This window comes from Vigna umbellata, chromosome 5, assembly GCF_029865625.1.
Source record: "Vigna umbellata cultivar VRB3 chromosome 5, Vumbellata_1.0, whole genome shotgun sequence".
Taxonomy (NCBI): domain Eukaryota; kingdom Viridiplantae; phylum Streptophyta; class Magnoliopsida; order Fabales; family Fabaceae; genus Vigna; species Vigna umbellata.
This window is the reverse complement of record NC_142169.1, coordinates 11,790,159-11,808,996: the sequence shown is the minus strand read 5'-3', so window position 1 is coordinate 11,808,996 and position 18,838 is coordinate 11,790,159. Positions and strand designations below refer to the sequence as shown.

The 18,838-nt window shown below is 35.8% G+C and overlaps 2 protein-coding genes across 4 annotated transcripts in view; one reads left to right on the top strand and one right to left on the bottom strand.

Moving 5' to 3' along the window:
• The window catches only part of LOC124839157 (Transducin/WD40 repeat-like superfamily protein), a 29,421-nt gene extending 14,662 nt beyond the window's left edge, over positions 1 to 14,759 (top strand). The window contains exons 9-11 of one of the 3 annotated variants that reach the window (XR_015786859.1): positions 5,046 to 5,095; positions 10,393 to 10,500; positions 14,359 to 14,499. Coding sequence is in view for 2 of the 3 variants with exons in the window: in XM_088116227.1 (XP_087972353.1) it covers positions 5,046 to 5,095; positions 14,359 to 14,544 (236 nt within the window). In the remaining variant the exon portion in view is untranslated. Of the gene's footprint in view, positions 1 to 5,045; positions 5,096 to 5,259; positions 5,293 to 10,392; positions 10,501 to 14,358 lie in introns of those variants that run through there. The other 2 variants (XM_088116227.1, XM_088116228.1) reach the window with 2 other exon arrangements.
• Positions 14,760 to 17,045: 2,286 nt separating this feature from the next.
• LOC124844691 (oleosin Ara h 10.0102-like) lies at positions 17,046 to 18,096 on the bottom strand. Its single transcript, XM_047321679.2, has one exon. It carries the CDS (start codon positions 17,974 to 17,976, stop codon positions 17,323 to 17,325), a length of 654 nt encoding a protein of 217 aa, XP_047177635.1. The 5' UTR covers positions 17,977 to 18,096; the 3' UTR covers positions 17,046 to 17,322.
• Between the last annotated feature and the right edge of the window lie 742 nt (positions 18,097 to 18,838).

Sequence of the window (18,838 nt, the reverse complement as noted above, 5' to 3'; positions counted from 1 at the left end):
CTCAGCCACCCCATTTTGTTGAGGGGTATAAGCACATGAGGTTTGGTGAAGAATGCCATGAGAAGCCATAAACTGTTTAAACTGTTGAGAAAGGTATTCACGGCCATTATCACTACGTAAATGTCGAATAGAAACCCCAAACTGTGTTTTTATTTCATTGAAAAAAGATTGGAAAATAGAAAACAACTCAGAACGATTCTTCATTAAAAACAACCAAGTACATCTGGAATAGTCATCAATAAAAGTAACAAAATACTGAAAACCTAAAATGGACTTAACACGACTAGGTCCCCAAATGTCAGAATGAACCAATGAAAAGGGAGACGACGCCCGTTGTGAGACACTACGAGGAAAGGAACTACGAGTATGCTTCCCTAACTGACAAGACTCACACGACAAACTTGATAATGTGGACAACCTCGGGACAAGTTGTTGTAGTTTGGCAAGACTAGGATGACCGAACTGAGCATGAAGAAGGGATGGTGACTCCATGACTACGCCAACATGTGGAGAAGGACGAAGATGATAAAGGCCATGAGACTCACATCCTGTGCCAATCATGTGTTTCGAACTCCGGTCCTGCAACCAAACAGAATCTTTAGTAAATGAAATAACACAATTAAGAGTGCGAGTTAAACGACTAATGGACAGTAAGTTGAAGGGAGACCCAGGGACATAAAGTACATGATCAATGGATATGGATGGAAAAATATTAACAGTACCAATACCATGAGATGAGACTCTAGACCCATCAGCCATTGTTACCAAGGGTAAATTATCAGGACATGACAAGGAAGAAAACAAAGACTTGTTACCGGTGATGTGATCAGTGGCGCCTGAGTCAAGGACCCAAGGTCCGAGAGAGTGAGTTAGACCAACAAAAGGTGTACCTGTACGTGCAACAGATGCAGATGTAGTGGAACCAGAGTGCTGATGATCCTCATACCATCTGAGAAATTCGTTGAAGAGTGCAGGTTTGTCTATGGTATTAGATGAAGTAGGATGGTCTGCAGACGGTGATCGGGGAGGTGGATCAGAATTTGCCATTGCTACAGATCGAGGAGGACGTCCATGGAGAGCATAACATTTATCAATCTTGTGGCCTAACTTGCCACAATGGTCACATTTTGGACGTCCTTTACTTGGCTTGCGAGACCGACTTCGATCATCACGTTGAGCAGCCATAACAGAGGAATCATCAGTATGGGAGGATGTCTCAGTGACGGGTTTGCTCGGTATACGCAAAAGAGCAGAACAAGTAGAAGTAAAGTTGGGTATGACAGGAGAACCCAAAATCTGATCACGGACATGAGAAACATCATCAGAGAGTCCGTATAATGCCAACAACATGAAGAACTTTGATCGTTGTTCCAATTCTTCAGCAGGAGTGGAAGCAGGAGGTAATATATCATTAAAGTCATGAAGAAGGGCATGAATTTTACCCAAATAATCTGCCATGGGACCAGGATTGCGCGGACCAATAACAGTTAATAGGTCCTGACAAACACCATAAAGACGCTGAGTGTCATTGGTGTATAACAACTTCGCTTGTGCCCATACTTCTGAACATGTTTCATAGGATCGAAACATTTGTTTCAGTGAGGAGTGAATGGTGGACTTTATAACAATACATAACTGAGCATCAATTTTCATCCAGCGGGAAGTGTCATCTATGGGAGCAATAGTCACATTTTGAGTAAGATGATCTAAGTACCCCTGACTCTTCAACCAAAGTTTGATGTCGGACGCCCATGTTGCATAATTTGTGCCATCTAACTTGTCAATGGACAAGTGTACATTCACATAATTGGTATATATTGAGGGATCAGAAGATGAGCCACCAACAGAGGTGTTTGTAGACGAGGAAGACGCCATAGAGAGGGAGAAACCCTAAAAATTCAAAGTGCTCCGATTGACGCAACGACCACAGATCCGGAAAGAGGGCGAGGAGGCGATCACGGCGGTGCTGATCGGCGGCGGAAAGCTCCGGCGACGCGCCGGCACGCGCGGCGGCAGCGGCGGCAGCGGCGAATCTTGCGGCGGCGCGTGGCGGCGCGTGGGTGCTCCGATCGCCGCGATCTTCGTGCGACGGTGGTCGCCCGGCCGAGACGATCCCGATGGTGTGGTCGCCGGTCGATTCTGGAACTCCGGCGGCGGCGGCGACGGCGGCTGCGACGGCGGCGGCGGTGACGACGGCGACAGTGATAGGTGCCGGAGACCGTGGAGTTGACTGGAACTATTCCTGTGCTCTAGATACCATATGAGAAATAGAGAAGATTGGGAGAAAATATCCCTTTTGTGTTTAGCATACACATAGGGTAGTTTATTTATATTGTAAGATATGGGCCAATGCCCTAATACAGAATAGACTAAGCCCAAATAACAAAAACACACATCTTAATATCTAACAACCCTTGACACACTATAATGATGATAAAATAGGATAAATATCCTAACACCACCCAAATATATACTCTAAATTAACCACATATATACTCTAAATTAAGTAGGCATCAATGTTTCTTTGTTTAAAGCCTAATGTTCTTTTGAGGAAAAAAATATTGAAAGTTAGGCTTAAAGTCCACTTCTTAACTTGATATCAGAGCTAGGTTAGATCCTATCCTAACGATATTTATTGTTTGTTGGGCGTTATTTTCCACTCGCTATCGGACTGTTATTGGATCACCCATTAATGTCTAGTTTCACGCTCGAGATGTATATACCTCGTCGTGAGGGGTGTGTTGGAATCCCACATTGACTAGAGATAAGGTAAATATATAGTATATAAGTGAGTATAAACCTCATCTTAAAAGTCAGTTTTGTGGGGTTGAGTTAAGCTTAAAGTCCACTTCTTAACCGGCACCAAGAATTCACAATCTTCAAAGGTTGAGACAAATTCATAAATAGGCTTCACAACAAGAAATTTGAAAAAAAAACACTCATGAGGAACACCTAGGGTTGTGCTTTCACTAACTCAAAGCCTCTAAATTGACTTTGGTTTGATTCCACCTCATTACCTTACTGGAAGTACATAAAGTAATATTCCATCACTTTTGGTCATGGACAAAAGATCTTTTTGTAAAATTATTCTTAGTTGGTCATATAAGAATAAAATTCTAAAAAGGCTTAATAACATGAAAAAAAGGGAATTAGGAGTTAGATCACGGTGTTGCAATTCTCAACCCCAACTGGCCAATGAAAGAGTTTTATCATACAACACTAATTGACTAAAGTCATTTTGCCTCCATTTATATAAGATGATGTAGGATTTCCACATTGAAGACTGAACATCTTGAGTGTTGATGTAGAGATCTATGGGTAGTGTGACAGTGCCTTGAAAGCGGGGTGGTATGATAGGCTCGAAAAACCTCACTAGGATATACTTTAATATCATATTAAAAAGTAAGTTTAAGCCTAACTCATCTTGTCAAAACTAGTTTGTAAGGAGAGGTTTGCATCTTACTTATATATTATGATTTTGGCATATCACTTGTCGATTTAGATCTCCAACAAACCCCCTCACCCCAAGAAAGGAACATTTCAAGTGTGAGATTAGACATCTATGAATGGTCTAATAGGAGTCTGATAGCAATAACATAATAGCCCAAAGAACTTGACTAGGACAGGTTTTGACACCATCTTAGTGAGTTTATGCTTAATTGAACCTCACAAGACCTGCTTGTAAGGTGATGATTGTACTCTATTTATATATTATAATTTTGCCTTATTCCTAGTTGATCTAGGATCTCCAACATGTATTAAGTGCTTTGCTTGAGTTTGAAGATGAACATTAAATTCTGTTCCACTTGATCCTTTTTTTGATAGACTATGCCCCTAAGTAGTCTTGGCAGGGCACCTGCTTACCTTTTTTCCGCTTTATTCACTTCATTGTTGTAGCAGAAAATGGGTAGCACTGACTGAACAAGCTTTTTAGAGCTTTCATATTTTCTGGGTTGTACCTTTTGATGTGTAGACTTGAGAGATGTTTTCTAACTTCAAGATTTGACTGCAAATATTCTTGTTCGTGTCGTTTGTCTTTGTAAGAGTTACATTTAACTACCCTTTAAAGGGTTAAGAATTAGTGGCTAAGGTTTGGTCCTCCACTATTTTGTATTTTCTTCTTTCTTTTATGATATTTTGAAATGTTGCATGTGATTAATATAGTGATGTCTTGACACTCATTTCTCTTTAAATCCTGGCATAGACGAATAAATATATCAGGTGTTATATCCTTTAAATTAAATATTGAGACAGATGCATTAACAAGTCATGTTTCTGACAAGTTTCGAAGTTTATCATATGCAAAGTCTGGTCTTAAAATTAAAAGGAAGGAAAGACCGGACAAACTATGTAATTGTACAACATATATATGTTAAGCATGATGCATGCTCAGATGATACAATAGATTCTGTTTTTTAGTTTAAGATTATTAATTAATATTTGTTTATGCTAATCAAAACACATATTGATGGTCTGCTCAAATTTGACCTACAAATCTAATGATCCAACTAGAGGAGAACTGTTAGAATTTTTCAACTTGATTAGATAGGTTAATTTATTAGAATGGTTTAGCTTATTCTTTTAATACTTTCTGTCTCCTGTGTAGTCTTTTCAGATATTTTTTGAGTAAGGACTCTTATAAATACATGAATCAGCTAAGAGATGAATTAGTCTCTTGAGCATTCTTTCTCATTTTCGTTCTCAAGTGATTATAGGCAATTGATAAGAGAAATTTATGATTAATATCAGGTTGATGACTGGTCAAACTGCAGAAGTTGTTAGATCAGTAAATGAGAAATGTCATTTTATTTTCAATTATGCTTTCCTTTTATATTTTCTTATTGAATTTTGTTGAGCTCAAGAGTAGTCCATAAGAAATGTGATCTGTAATATATCATACATGGTTCTTAAACGAAATTATTGTCAATTATTGTCGATTCATATATAATGGATACTCTGCATCTACATTAAGTTACGTTTCTTCTACCATTAACATTTTCCTTGAGTTATAAAGAATATAAAATTTCTTATTTTTGATGTCTTAGGCTCAGGAGGTGGAACCATGCATGCTTGGAGTATTCAGACGAAGAATGAGGTATTCCCTATTTTCTACTATTATATGATTCTGGTATACATAATTTTTTATTTAATTCTAAAACGATGGTTTCAATTTGAGATGTTTGAACCCTCATCTATAATTAAAAAATGTAGACATGTTATTGTTGCATTAATGGAATAATTGAACTGATGGTGTTGTAGGCCCAACATGATGCATAGATACCAAATGTCTGCGGTTCGGTTTTGAGCATTTCTTAAGTATGCCCATTGAATATGTTTTCATTCTATATTGTCATAAACATGCACATATAAATTTAAAATTGGTAAAATATACACAAAAATAGACCTTATATTTAGCTCCCTATAATTTACCCTCAAAATTTTCAAATTGGTAAACGGAACTGCTTTATTGATGGGCAACTAAAACCATTTGCAACTAAAACCAAGAGGGAGTGCATTAGTTTCTTATCATAAATAATACCTTTAATAATTTTCTCATAAAATATAAATTCCTTAATAATAATTTAAACAAATAAAAGAGTAAGGAAGAGAAAAAATAGCACAGGTGACTTTTATACTGGTTTGGATCACAGAAACCTTACGTCCAGTTGTTAATCTCAAACGAGAATTAATGCTTCACTATCACAAACCAACAAACTCTTGCAATCACAAAGAAAATAACACAATTTAAGTTAGGACACCTCTCTTATTACCACAAGAGATGAAACTCACTTCCCCTGAAACCCACAAGGGATGAACACCTCCTCCGAATGTTTCACGAAGGATGAACACCTCCTTTGAATCTTCAAAAAGGATGACAAACTTTTAAAAATCCAATTTATAGAGAGTTCCAATCCAATTTATAGAGATCTCACTCAAGGATACTTTTAAAAATCCTTTGTCAGCTAATTAACGTATGATAACCGATTATCCACTTATGGTAATCGATTATGTATTTAGTGAATGCACAATAGTAAAACACTTGTTTAAAAATTCTCATAATTTCTCGTGATAATCGATTATGGCAAGTTATAATTGATTATTGATAATCGATTATGACAAGTTGATAATCGATTATCAACAGTATAAAATGAGGTTTTCTGATTCAAAATGAATTTTAACGCAACCTAAGGCAAACAATACATAGAATCAAAGATAAACCACATCCTATACATAAATATACTAAATTAAAAAAGCTTTAACACAAAACAAGTCTTCATGAAGATTTTGTTGCAATAAGAACACTTGAGACTTGACTTTGAGATATCCTCAAAACTTCTTTTCTTCAGCTTTATGCTAACAATCTCATTCTTTTTGATGATGATCAGAAACTCTTTGATTTACATTCTTTTGTAACCTATACTAATATGTACCTCATACATAACTTAAAGAAAAATGATTAGCAGACAAGAGATAAATATAATTAAATTAAGTCTTTTAATACATATTTCTCCTTCTTTTTTATCATTATTAAAAAGCACTATGTATGATTAAATATTTTCTCCCCTTACTATAAAGGGAAACCAGGAGGCATAATTCAAAATATAGTAAATACATAAAATTTAAAAATCATAACAAATAAATAAAAAGAGTCTAAAGAAGTAATCCTCCTTATTAAATAACTTAAGCAAAATTAAATTGTCCCTAAATTTGAAACCTTAAGGAAGAAAGAGAAGTAGTTTAAAAAAAATTATCAAATTTTTCTTTTCATGTTAAAAACTCTCCCTTAATTTGACAAACCATACTTTACCAAAGTTTTGGTGTACACCCAAAAGCTTCTTCCTTAATTTTGAAATAACCTACAAAACAGAAAAATAATATGTTGGTTCCTAAACATACTTATTTGGGTCCTTTAAAGTTAGAGACAGGTTATTTTATAATAGAAATCCATGTATATATTCCATTTGGAACACCATAACGTTTTATTCTACATTTATTTGATGTATGACCATTTTTCATGTAATAGAAACAAGTAACAACATTTGGATTCTTATAAGTAGTTCTTTTCTTTATCCAAACTCTACGGGTTCTTCTATATTTAATTTTATTTATATTTTTATAATTATAATCATAATAATTTTGATTATATTTTGGAACATACTTGATTTTATTTTTATAATTATAATCATGATAATTATAATTATATTTGGGAACATTTTTAATTTTATTATTATAATTATAATCGTAATAATTATAATTATATTTAGGAACATTTGTAACCATCTTTTTAAGGTTTGAATTATTTTTACTACTTTCAGCATGGGTTGTTTCTTGTAATTTATTCAAATTTATGCAAGATGTACATTCATCATTACTAACAAATTTTTCTTTTTCTAAATAGAAAATTTTATTTTTCAAATTTTCATTTTTTTCAAGCATATGTTCAAATTTTGATTTTAATTCTTTAGTCAATTTTTAATTTCTTATGAGCAAGATCTAGTTTTTTTGATTCTCGCACTAATTCCTTAAATATACCATGCAATTCATCTTTGTAAAAATCTATATCATCAGAATCATCAGAATCGCTAGAGGTACTTACTTGGCTTCTAGCTATATCGTCGTCCACTAAACAAATATTTGCTTGTTTATTAAAGTTGTAAATGCTTGATGCGGAGCTTGATGAAAAGCTTGAATTATACTTTTCCCAGTCCTTTATTTTGGAGAATTTTCTATCTTTATTTGGACAATTTGCTTTGATATGTCCTAATTCTCTGCAACCGTAACACCTAAATTTTGAGGAGGATCCTTGATTCTTCTTTTTGCGATCTTTGTATTTTTCTTTGTTCTTCATGAACTTTGTGTGCATTTTTATCAATTAGTCTAGATCTTCGCAATCAGAATCATCATTGTCTTTAACGCTTTTGCTATTGCAAACCTCAAATTTAAAAGCAATATTTCTTTTTATTCCTTGATCCTCTTCTTCTTTCAACCTTTCAAGTGCAATCTCGTGTTCTCTTAATTTACCAAACAGAGCTGCCATAGACATGGTTGCAAGATTTTGTGACTCTGTGATGGTCGTGACTTTTGGTTGCCATGTCCTGTTCAAAGATTTTAGAATTTTAATATTTAGATCTTCAATGTCAAAATTCTTACCTAAACCGGATAGTTGATTGACAATGTGTGTAAAACGATTCTGAACATTGTGGATTGTTTGTTAGTGTTTCATCCAGAACATCTCATATTCTTTGACTAAAGAGTTCTTTCGAGCACGCTTAACTTCTGCTTGCCTTCATGAGTTACTCTTAAAATTTCTACGTTTCCTTTTACAAACAGAAATCCTATAAAATTCATGAAGGGTTAAAGCAGATGAAATAATATTTCTGGCCCTAACATCATATTGAGTCCTCTTTTTCTCACCAAGAGTCCATTGGGCATAGGGCTTAGGTTACTGCACGTTATTAACAATAATAGTAGGAACATATGGACCATTTTCAACAGTATCCCAAATACCTATATTGACATACTCTAAAAATATTTGCATTCTTATCCAAAAAGTATAATTTTTCCCAACAAAAAGAAGCGGCCTGTAAATTGAAGCATCCTGTGCAAATGTTTGATATTGTTTAGACATTTTCGAAAAAAAAAAATTGAATAACTATCAAAGCAAACTCAGATACCAATTGTTAGAGTGGTGCAGTGGAATGATTAGCATGTACAACAAACCAAGAGGGGATGAATTGGTTTCTTATTGCAAATAATACCTTTAATAATTTTCTCGAAAATATAAATTTCTTAATAACAATTTAAACAAATAAAAGAGTAAGGAAGAGAGAATGCACAAGTGATTTTTATACTGGTTCAGATCACACAGATCCTACGTCCAGTTGTTAATCTCAAACGAGAATTAACGCTGCACTATCACAAACCAACAAATGGTTATAATCACAAAGAAAATAACAGTGTAAGTTTAGAACACCTCTTTTGTTACTACAAGAAATCAAACTCACTTTCCCTGAAACCCACAAGGTATGAACACCTTCTCCGAATGTTTCACGAAGGATGAGCACCTCCTTTGAATCTTCACAAAAGATGACAGGCTTTAACTCAATTGTAACAACAACACTCAATCACAACTCCTGCTAAAGTTCTTGCTCTATGCTAGCACCAAGTTCTCAAAGCCACAAGCACAAGGGTTACACAAACCCTAGAACACTTATCATAGCACATAACATATAAGAATTTTGAATACAACGTATTTTGTATTTTAGAATGAGAGTTCCAATCCAATTTATAGAGATCTCACTTAAGATACTTTTAAAAATCCTTTGTCAGCTAATTAATGTGTGATAACCGATTATCCACCTATTGTAATCGATTATGTAGTTAGTGAATGCGCAACAGTCAAAAACTTGCTTAAAAATTTCTCATAATTGCTCGTGATAATCGATTATGGCAAGTCATAATTGATTATTGATAATCGATTATGACAAGTTGATAATCGATTATCTTGAGTATAAAACGAGGTTTTCTGATTCAAAACGAATTTTAACGCAACCTAAGGCAAACAATACATAGAATCAAAGATAAACCACATCCTATACATAAATCTACTAAATTACAAAAGCTTTAATACAAAACAAGTCTTCATGAAGATCTTCTTGCAACAAGAGCATTTGAGACTTGACTTTGAGACATCATCAAAACTTTTTCTCTTCAGCTTGATGATAACGACCCAAGCTCATACAAAATGTATATAACACTCCCTTTCAAGTTTGAGCATGTAAATCATATGCACCAAGCTTGGTACATATATAATCAATCCTAGGACCCCATAATGGTTTAGTGACGATATTTTCTAATTGATCATTGAGGTTAACAAATCGAGGCATAATGTCTCTAGATATAATTTTATCTCGAATTAAGTGGCAATCTATCTTAATATGTTTCTTCTTGTGAAATACTGGGTTTAAGGGAATATGACGAGCAACATGGTTATCACAAATGAGATATCTTTGTTACTTCCTCAAGTCTTAGTTCTTTAAGGAACTTTTTTAGCCAAATAAAATGACAAGATGCAGAAGCCTTTGCTATATACTTCTCTTCTCTACATGAATAAAGCCAACACGCAAAAAATTGATCATCTGTGTATACTAACGAGTAATTCGAAGAACAAGTGGATTTAAGGTATGGAAAGCTTCAGAATGCAAATGTGAAATCAAGATAGGAAAAAAAAATCCAACCTTTTCAAAGACATAATGGTTCAATGAATGCCACGACTCTTCATTGATTTTGGCTTCTCCAAAGGTGCATAAAGTGTGTGTATCCTATTCAGTCATGTGTCCAGATCTTCAAAGTGATGTGACATTTTGCTCAGGGCTTACTTAATGATTGCAGATACAGAAGAAGCCTATTGAATAAATCTACCTTCTCTTAAGCTTAGTCGGCTAAGGCTGACGGGTTGCCTCGTTGGCAGATGGGTCGACTATGGCCTAAAGGAGATAAGTAAGTTCTATAAAATGTCACAAACACAAATTTTCTATTCCAAGGTGCGAGACTTTGAATAACCTCTCTTATGTTCTCATTTATATTAATAGAATTTTGATACAATGAGTGGAGGGAAGACTGAAAATCAAAAGACAAAACTAGAGTCTTAGATGCATAGATATGTACAACTCATAGGTACATCACAACAATTTTCCAATAAAATCTATTTAAAACCTATTCTAACAGTGTCCTTCAAGCATGAGCATAGAAATTTCATGTACCAAGCTTGCAACAAATAAATTCAATTTGAGGTCCTTTTAATGATTTTATTAACGCATCTACAATTTGATCATTGGATTCGTCAAACTTCGTACAAATTTCCTTGGACAACAACTTTTCTTAAATGGAATGAAACAATGTTTTGTCGTCTTATAGAGTGGTAGTGAATTTTTGTTTTTAGTTCTCATGGATGCTAAATCTTACATAAGTTTAGTTGTCGAAGAAATTGTTTCATCCATATAAGTTCACAAATAAGAGATGTCATTGGCCTACATTCATCTTAAGCAATTGATAGAGAAACTACATTGTGTTACTTGTTTTTTCAAGAAATAATATTTTCTCCAAGAAAAACACAATATCATGTAGTAGAAATTGTCAATGGTGGATCTTGTCTAATCAGCATCACAATGCTTGGAGATTTGGATATTTCCTTTAACATCATAGTGCAACCTTGTCCTGAGGTCTTTTTAAAATATCTTAGAATTTGAATGATAATATTCCAATGATCAATACAAAGGATGATGTATGACCTAACTAACAAACAACTTTAAAAAGATAGATCATGTCCTATAATAGCAAGATTAATAAGTTGTGCCCTCGGCAGATGCTTGAAAACTCTTCTCTGTACAATGTTTATTGGCCTGCAACCTCATTCTAAGTTGTGCCCTCGAAAAAAGCTTCTTCAATTGTCTCAAAGCTTCACCTTTTCACCTTTATCCATGAGCTCTCTTTTAACAACTTCTACTCTTACTTCCCTTGGTACAACTTGCACTATTTTTGGGGTTGATGCCGATAAACAACTTCAAATGGCACTGTACCTATTGAGTCATGAAATGCGGTGTTGAACCAAAATTCTGCCCATGGTATCCATGTCGTAATAAAAAATTGCAAATAAGTTTCAAGGCATCTTTTAGTCACTTCTGTCTGTCCATTTTATCGAGGATGATATGTTGTACTCATTTTCAGTGAAGTACCCTGCATTTTGAAAAACTCCTTCCGAAATGAGCTCATGAACATCGGGTCCCTATCACTCACCACTAAATTAGGAATGCCATGGAGCCTCACTACTTCCACAAAAGCTTCAGCAATCATCACAGCACTGTAAGAATGCTTCAATTGCACAAAACGGGTGTATTTAGTTAAACAGTCTACAACTACCAATATAGCTTCAAATCCACTAGATCTCGGTAATCTTGTAATGAAGTCCATGCTTAAGTCTCCGGAATTGGGAATGGCTACAATAGTCCTCCCGGGGATGTAGAGATGTATTTTTGCCTTTGACAAGTATCACAGGCTTGGACAAATTTGAGAAACTCCACACTTATACGTGAAATGTGTGAAACTGAGTGCCCTGCTTGGGGGGAGGCATGAAACTCTTCTAACAGATTTGGGATCCAATAGGAATTCTAAGCAAGCTCCAATCTTCTCTTGTATAGAAGAACTTCACACTTGTACATTAGCCCAGTGGAGACCTTATCATTGTTTCCTTGTTGCAACTCCTCTATCACTTTCCTCCACTTATTATCTTCATGCACTTTTGTCACCAGCTATTGGCAGTCCAACCAAACAGGGGTATATATCATACTCTTCAATTCTGATTCCTCAACTTTTCTTGACAAAGCATCAACACTTTATTCTTATTTCTAGGTTTGTACACTATCTCGAAATTAAAATCCAAAAGTTTGTGACGGAATTTTGTTGAATTTTATTTGTAATTCGCTGCTGCAAAAACTGTTTAAGACTCTTTTGGTCGTAAACCTTAAATTTCCTCCATATTAAGTAGTGCCTCCAATGTTGAATGGCTAAAGCAACAACCATTAACTCCCTTTCATATGATGACCTTGATACGTTCTAAAGCTCAAGGCTTTGTTGAAATACGATACAGGTCTTCCATCTTGCATTAAAATTGCCCCAATTCCAACTCCTGACGTGTCATACTCCAACGTATTCTTTTTCGAAATCTGGAAGGCATAATACTGGTTCTGTAGTGATCCGAAAAAAATGAAAAAGAAAAAGAAAACTGGATATTGAAGATCGAAACTCTAATGTGGTTATGATACCATATAGTACCATATAGAAAGGTATATTTGTTGAATGTATTGTAGGTCTATTGCATACCGCACAATATTTATTTATATTAATTTATATAATCAATTATATAAATTTATACTTAATAATCAGGAATCAATCGTCTTAATTTTTTTAAAATATGTAACTATTAATTTTTTACAAATTTGTATCAGTTAATTACGTCTAACGGGATTGGGTCAGGATGCATGACCCAACTCTTCTGTTAAATGAAAAAAGAAGAAGAATGTGTTGATAAATATTTGTGCCAAAGAGAGTAAGAAAGATGACAGTTTTTAGTGTAGTGGCAGTTTTTAGAGTTTCCTTTTTTAATTTTGTTAGGTGCTCATAATTTCCAGAGTCACCCTTTTTTTTTGTGTATTAGTAATTTTAGAGCTAGTCACCATTTACTAATTGGGCTTTAAAATGTCTTAAACAAAATGGGCTAAAATTTTAGGTTAAGAACGGGTTCAAATTCCAACCCACTAAAAGTCGTAGGGTTGTCTATCCTTGCTCACGTACACACACGAGACTAACGTTGAGGTCCTGCCACAGCGCCAGATACGTTGATGACATAAGAGTCGTCGCCGTGAGTAGCCACCGAGGGACGCATTGTTGTCGCAATGTCTTTCGGCTTCTTCTCGCTCATCACTGGAGGAATTGCACCGCTAGGCAGCGAGAGGTCACCGCGAGAGGCGCCGTCGCGAGAGTCGCTACAGCAAGAGAGCCGTGAGCGGTGCCACAACGAGTAACATCTCTACCAATGAATGCTACGATTCGGGGCGATTCATGCAATTTGGAGATCGAATCGTACTATACGAACACGATACAGGAGCCAAAACGAGTCTTCAAGCGATTCGTATCGTGTAGGTGAAGATTCGTATCGTATAGTATCATATTATACTTACTACCGTAAGTGTAAAGTCAAAGGACAAAACTAGAGTTCTAAATTCAATTCATAAGTACAACACATAGCAATGTTCCAATAAAAAGTAGACGAGAAAATAAAATGAGCTTAAATTAAGAGATTACAATTTTATGGTTTAGGGTAATGTTCCAATAAAAAGTAGACGAGAAAATAAAATAAGCTTAAATTAAGAGATTACAATTTTATGGTTTAGGGTAATGTTCCAATAAAAATAGATGAGAATAAAAGATTGAGCTTAAAATTAAGAGATTGCAATTTGTACCAATATTTTTGATAAAATTCAAAAGAAAAACAAATACAATAATGAAGGGATCAAATCAAAGTATACTAAGAAAATAAAAATATGTAATATTGAAGATCACATTTATTTATACATAAAAATTATCAGTAAAAGTCCTAAGTCACAAGTAGGTAAACTATTTATACATTTGTTTTGCATTGTAAAAAAAGTAAATTCTCTATCTTTAATAAACTTCAAAACAACATTATTTGGCAGGGTACATAATTTGTGAATAAAAAAGAAGTCACTTTAAACCAGTATTTTATATTTTATCAATGTATTAGCGCGAAATATGACAAGCATCTGGTTTTCTTCCATGCAGGTGGCAAGTTGGAGCAGCTCTATTGGCGTGCCTTCGTGCTTGAAGTGGGCGCCTCGCAGAGCCATGTTCGCTGCAGCTTCAAGTGTTCTCACGTTTTGGATACCTAATAATGATTCAAAGTTGAAAACTGATAATGGTGGTAATGACGCTGAAGCTGGATCTCAACCCCAAACACTTCTTCATTGAACTGAATATTTCCTTCCTCTCCCACCCCGCGACAATTTTGTTTGGCTGTTGTATCAAGAAATCAACTACGGCCTTGTTAATTTCGTAAGCTTTCTAGTCTGGTTTCCTTTCTTGAAAATTTTGTGATGCTTGAGGATGTCGCCCATTGTAAATTCCATCACTGAATGCAATTTATTTTGTTTAATGTCTTAACTACATTGAATGTTCTTTGATTAGACATTTTTTTCCTAGAACACTCTAGGGTCTTTCACATTTTAAACACGTTTTAACAAGCTAACGTGGCTAAGTTTTGTCCGTTAGGGCTGCTTTTTATCACTATCCGGAAGAATTTTTTTAAAGTTTAAAACATTAACTCTTGTGGCGGATCTTGCGTGGAAGATCTTTTAAGCTTTTGATTAAACTTCAAAGCATCAAAGCTTTTTGGCTTGTAAATGATTTTGTCTTTAACATACCTTACTTGGGAGGATTTTTCTCCACTCGCTCATCTGCTCATCTTCACGTACTTCCTCAAATGTCCTGCCTGATAGTATGTCAAGGTTTTGATGGTACCGTCAATACTTCCTACTGTTAGCATTTCTTAGGGTTGGATTCTTACTTAGCGGTCTTCCAAAATCTTGGCCCTTGAAGTGATTAGCGGTGTATACCAGTTAAACTTGGGTTCCTTGGGAAGATCCCTAGGCTTTAGACCACCTCCTACATCTCCTTGGTTGAACGACTTCTTACCTTCCCTTCGTTCCCTCTACACGGATGAAGCAATTGCCTTGTCTTGTTGCCCCTTGCGAAAAATGTGCATCTCCTCTATACGTATGAATTAAACTGCCCTTTCTTACAACTCACATGGTTTTTGGGGGTCTGGCACACATACTATCGACAAATGGGTCAGCCCTCAAGGCTATTAACAAACTATTCAGTACAAATTCCTTACTCACCTCATTTACCTGTTGAACGGTCTTGTTGTAACGGTCTGTAAAGTCTTTTAGCGATTCATCCTTACCTTGCTTAATGTTTATCAATGTAAGATAAGTAAGGCTTTGAACTTGTCTGGACGCATACTATTGGCTAAACAGATTTCGTATGGTGTTGAAGTAATTCAATGTATTTAGTGGTAATGTATACACCATGCCAATGCCTTCCATTTTAGAGACAGAAAATGCCTTGCACCATACCGTGTTGCTGGATGAGTAAAAAACTATTGCATTTACAAAGGATTAAATATGCTCGTTCGGATCGGTTAATTTGTCATATTTCTCAAACACGGGGGCATCTTTTTTAGCATTGGTGCCTCCATTATCATAGTCGTGAACGGTGCAAACCCTTTGCCTGATTTTCTTGGACCGAACAGGTGGTCCTAGTTACAACACTACTTGCTTCCTACCCTGTTTTGCCTTACTCTTCTATCTGACCATTCTCCCTCTAGGATCATGAGTAAGTGATATTGACTACCGGGTGGATTGTTCTCTCTGCCCAACAGTATGCTCTATTTTTAGTGTTTTTGTACTGTACCTTCTTTGTATTTCTAGCATTTGTTTCTGCATCTCTCGAACTAACTTTGCTGGATCTGGTTACTCTGCCATACTCCTTGTGGTTGCCATAAGGTTTCTTCTCTCGTTCTCGGGTCTTACAATGGGTGTCAAAATGTTTTTGTTTTAAGGAGCTGAGAATCTGTACCAAGGATTGATTGGTCTGCTTGAGAGTTAACCTATAGAAAATTGGATTATGATATTTTAACAACTTTTTTTAATAATTTTTTGACAACAGACGATGTGTCATTATTTTATATTTTTATTATTTTATTGGTCTGGATAGAGACATTTTCCTAGACTGAAGTCCATCCGAGCCATTGGTGGAACCTATCTAAAAAACTTTTTATATTTCCAATTTTTATTTTTCTAAATGGAATAAAGATTATTATATATATCAAAACAGTACTAAAAACAACTTTTTAAATGATTTTTCAGAAAACTCAAATATTTATAAAAAAGTAAAAACCTAATTCTAAAAATTTAGAAACTAATTAAAACTGAAAAAGAAATTTTATTAAAGAAAAAAAAAGAAAAATGGAAGGTTAACATGGCCCAACCATATTTTAATAAGCATTAACAGTCTTTTTGTTACCGTTTAGTCAAGATGATCGATCGTTCGGTCATATCAGAATGGTGAGTCACGGGGAAATGTCCAACGTCTCGGCCGGTCAGGGTGATCAGTCACAGCCTGAAATAATGGGTCCAGAAAAAGTTCGGCCTGAAAACTCAGCCCGAAAAGTCATCAGTCTTAGATTATGGTTGTTAGTTCAAGGTTGACCGGATAATAATTGATATTTCTGCATCTCAAAGCTTGTGCTGAAAAGATGTTGGTGGCAAATCTAAAGGGTTTCTGGTTAAAGTGCTATGCAGTTAAGAAAACTTTCTTAGGTGGAATCTGTACGTGCTTTGATTTTTATTATGCTAAAATAATTAACAAATCTGTTTAAAATTATCGTTGTTTTAGAAGAAAGAAAGCGATAACCAAGGCAAAACAAATTTCACATTGAACTCAACAGTGAAGTGAAGAACTACAGAACACATTTCCAGCGTCCATATACACCAGAATGGCAACTAGTAGTACCCCTTTATATGGCATGAACCAAAGTACATCCCTCTACAAACCAAGCTAGACAACAAAAACTACAAACCAAGCCAGACAACAAAAAACAGACCTACATACAATAACTGAAGACACAGCACTGACAAGTGCAAACCAAGAGGTACATTATTATTTCCGAACATAAACCGCATCATATCACATTACTAAGTCTGTTGTGGCTGTTGCTGTTAGTGGTGTTCTCTTCATCTCCTTTGCATCTTTTGCTTCCTGCAGACTCTTTTCCTTTGCATCCTGAGCCTTGTTCTGTATATCCTGCCCAACTTCCTTTGTCTTCTGCCCCACTTCCTTTGCCTTCTGCCCCACGTATTCTGCAGCATCCGCCAGCTGATGCTTCGCCGCTACCGCCAGGTTCACCGGCACTGGCCCCTGGCTCTCCCGGATGTAATTCAAGATCCACGAGAACGACGACACAGCCGTCAGCTCGAAAGCTCCCGCCGTCAAAAACCCCGCCACTGCCAGCCCGATTACCATGGTGGCTGGAACCAGAATTGGGCTGAACAGAATGAAAAGCGGGATCGCCACCGCCAGCCCAGTTAAAGTTCCTGCCAGAGTAAGTCCGGCCAGAAGAAGGAGGACGCCACCGACCGGAAGGCCGAAGACAACAGCGAGGATCTGGGAGGCGGAGGGAACTCTCTCGGCAGGGTAAGAACCAGTCTTACCTCCAGATTCATAAAACTGTGGGGGAACACCAGCACGCTCATATCGAGGTCCAGGAACGACACCAGCTTCGTAGCTTTGGGTTGTGGTGTGGACCTGGACATGGTGGGGTGCTTGTGTGCGAACACTCATGATGGATGGTGAAGTTTTGAGTAACAATGAAGAAGATGCAAAAGATCAGGAATAATAAGTCTTTCTAGAGAAAGATTAGGACTTGCGTATTCGCGTTACTGAGAGAGAGAGAGAGACAGTGTCAGAGGTGGTCTTATAGAGAAAAGTGAGGGCTGCTTTTCTTGACACGTACATGATACATGGTGCGTAGAGGTTTTGCATGAGGAACAGGTTTCATTCTGCCCTCGACTGTCCAGCGCATAAATACTGACAAACAATGACAAGAATAATATTATTTTTCTTACAACTTATATAACTATGACAATTTAATTTTCATTTTCATATTTTAGTTTAATTTTATTTTCACCCTTAAATATAATTGGGATAAATTTGTTTCCCATATTTTAAATTTCAGTATACATTTTTGAAAGTGACCAATTTGATCTTCTATCTGGTCTTTAAAGTTCTAAGAGTTTGACTTCAGCTAATACCATTAATTCATCGTGATCATCAAATTTTTAGCCCATGTATCACATAATTTAATATGAAAATTGAGAAATTTATTACAGATAACGTATAATTATAAAAAATGCAATTCAACTTCAAACAGAGTAGGTTACGAGATAGAGTGAAAATTATATTGTAAGATGAAAAGAAGTAAGCAATGTTGAAAGTTTAAGGCGTGCAGGTGTGGTGCAGAGAGTTGGTGTGTTGTGCGCGTTAGAGGCAAACAAGTGCCAAGTTTGGGTTTGGCTGTTGTCCAACATGCATGCAAGTATTCAATGTGGGCTTCCCTCGTAAATAACGGGTGTTACTCCCTACACCACCCCACTTTGCTTCCTGTACCACTACATTTTTATAAAATTTCAAAACTATCCTTTAT

Bases quoted from the DNA above. Each gene is read 5' to 3' on its own strand.
- LOC124844691 (XM_047321679.2), bottom strand. From the start codon at position 17,976: ATGAGTGTTCGCACACAAGCACCCCACCATGTCCAGGTCCACACCACA.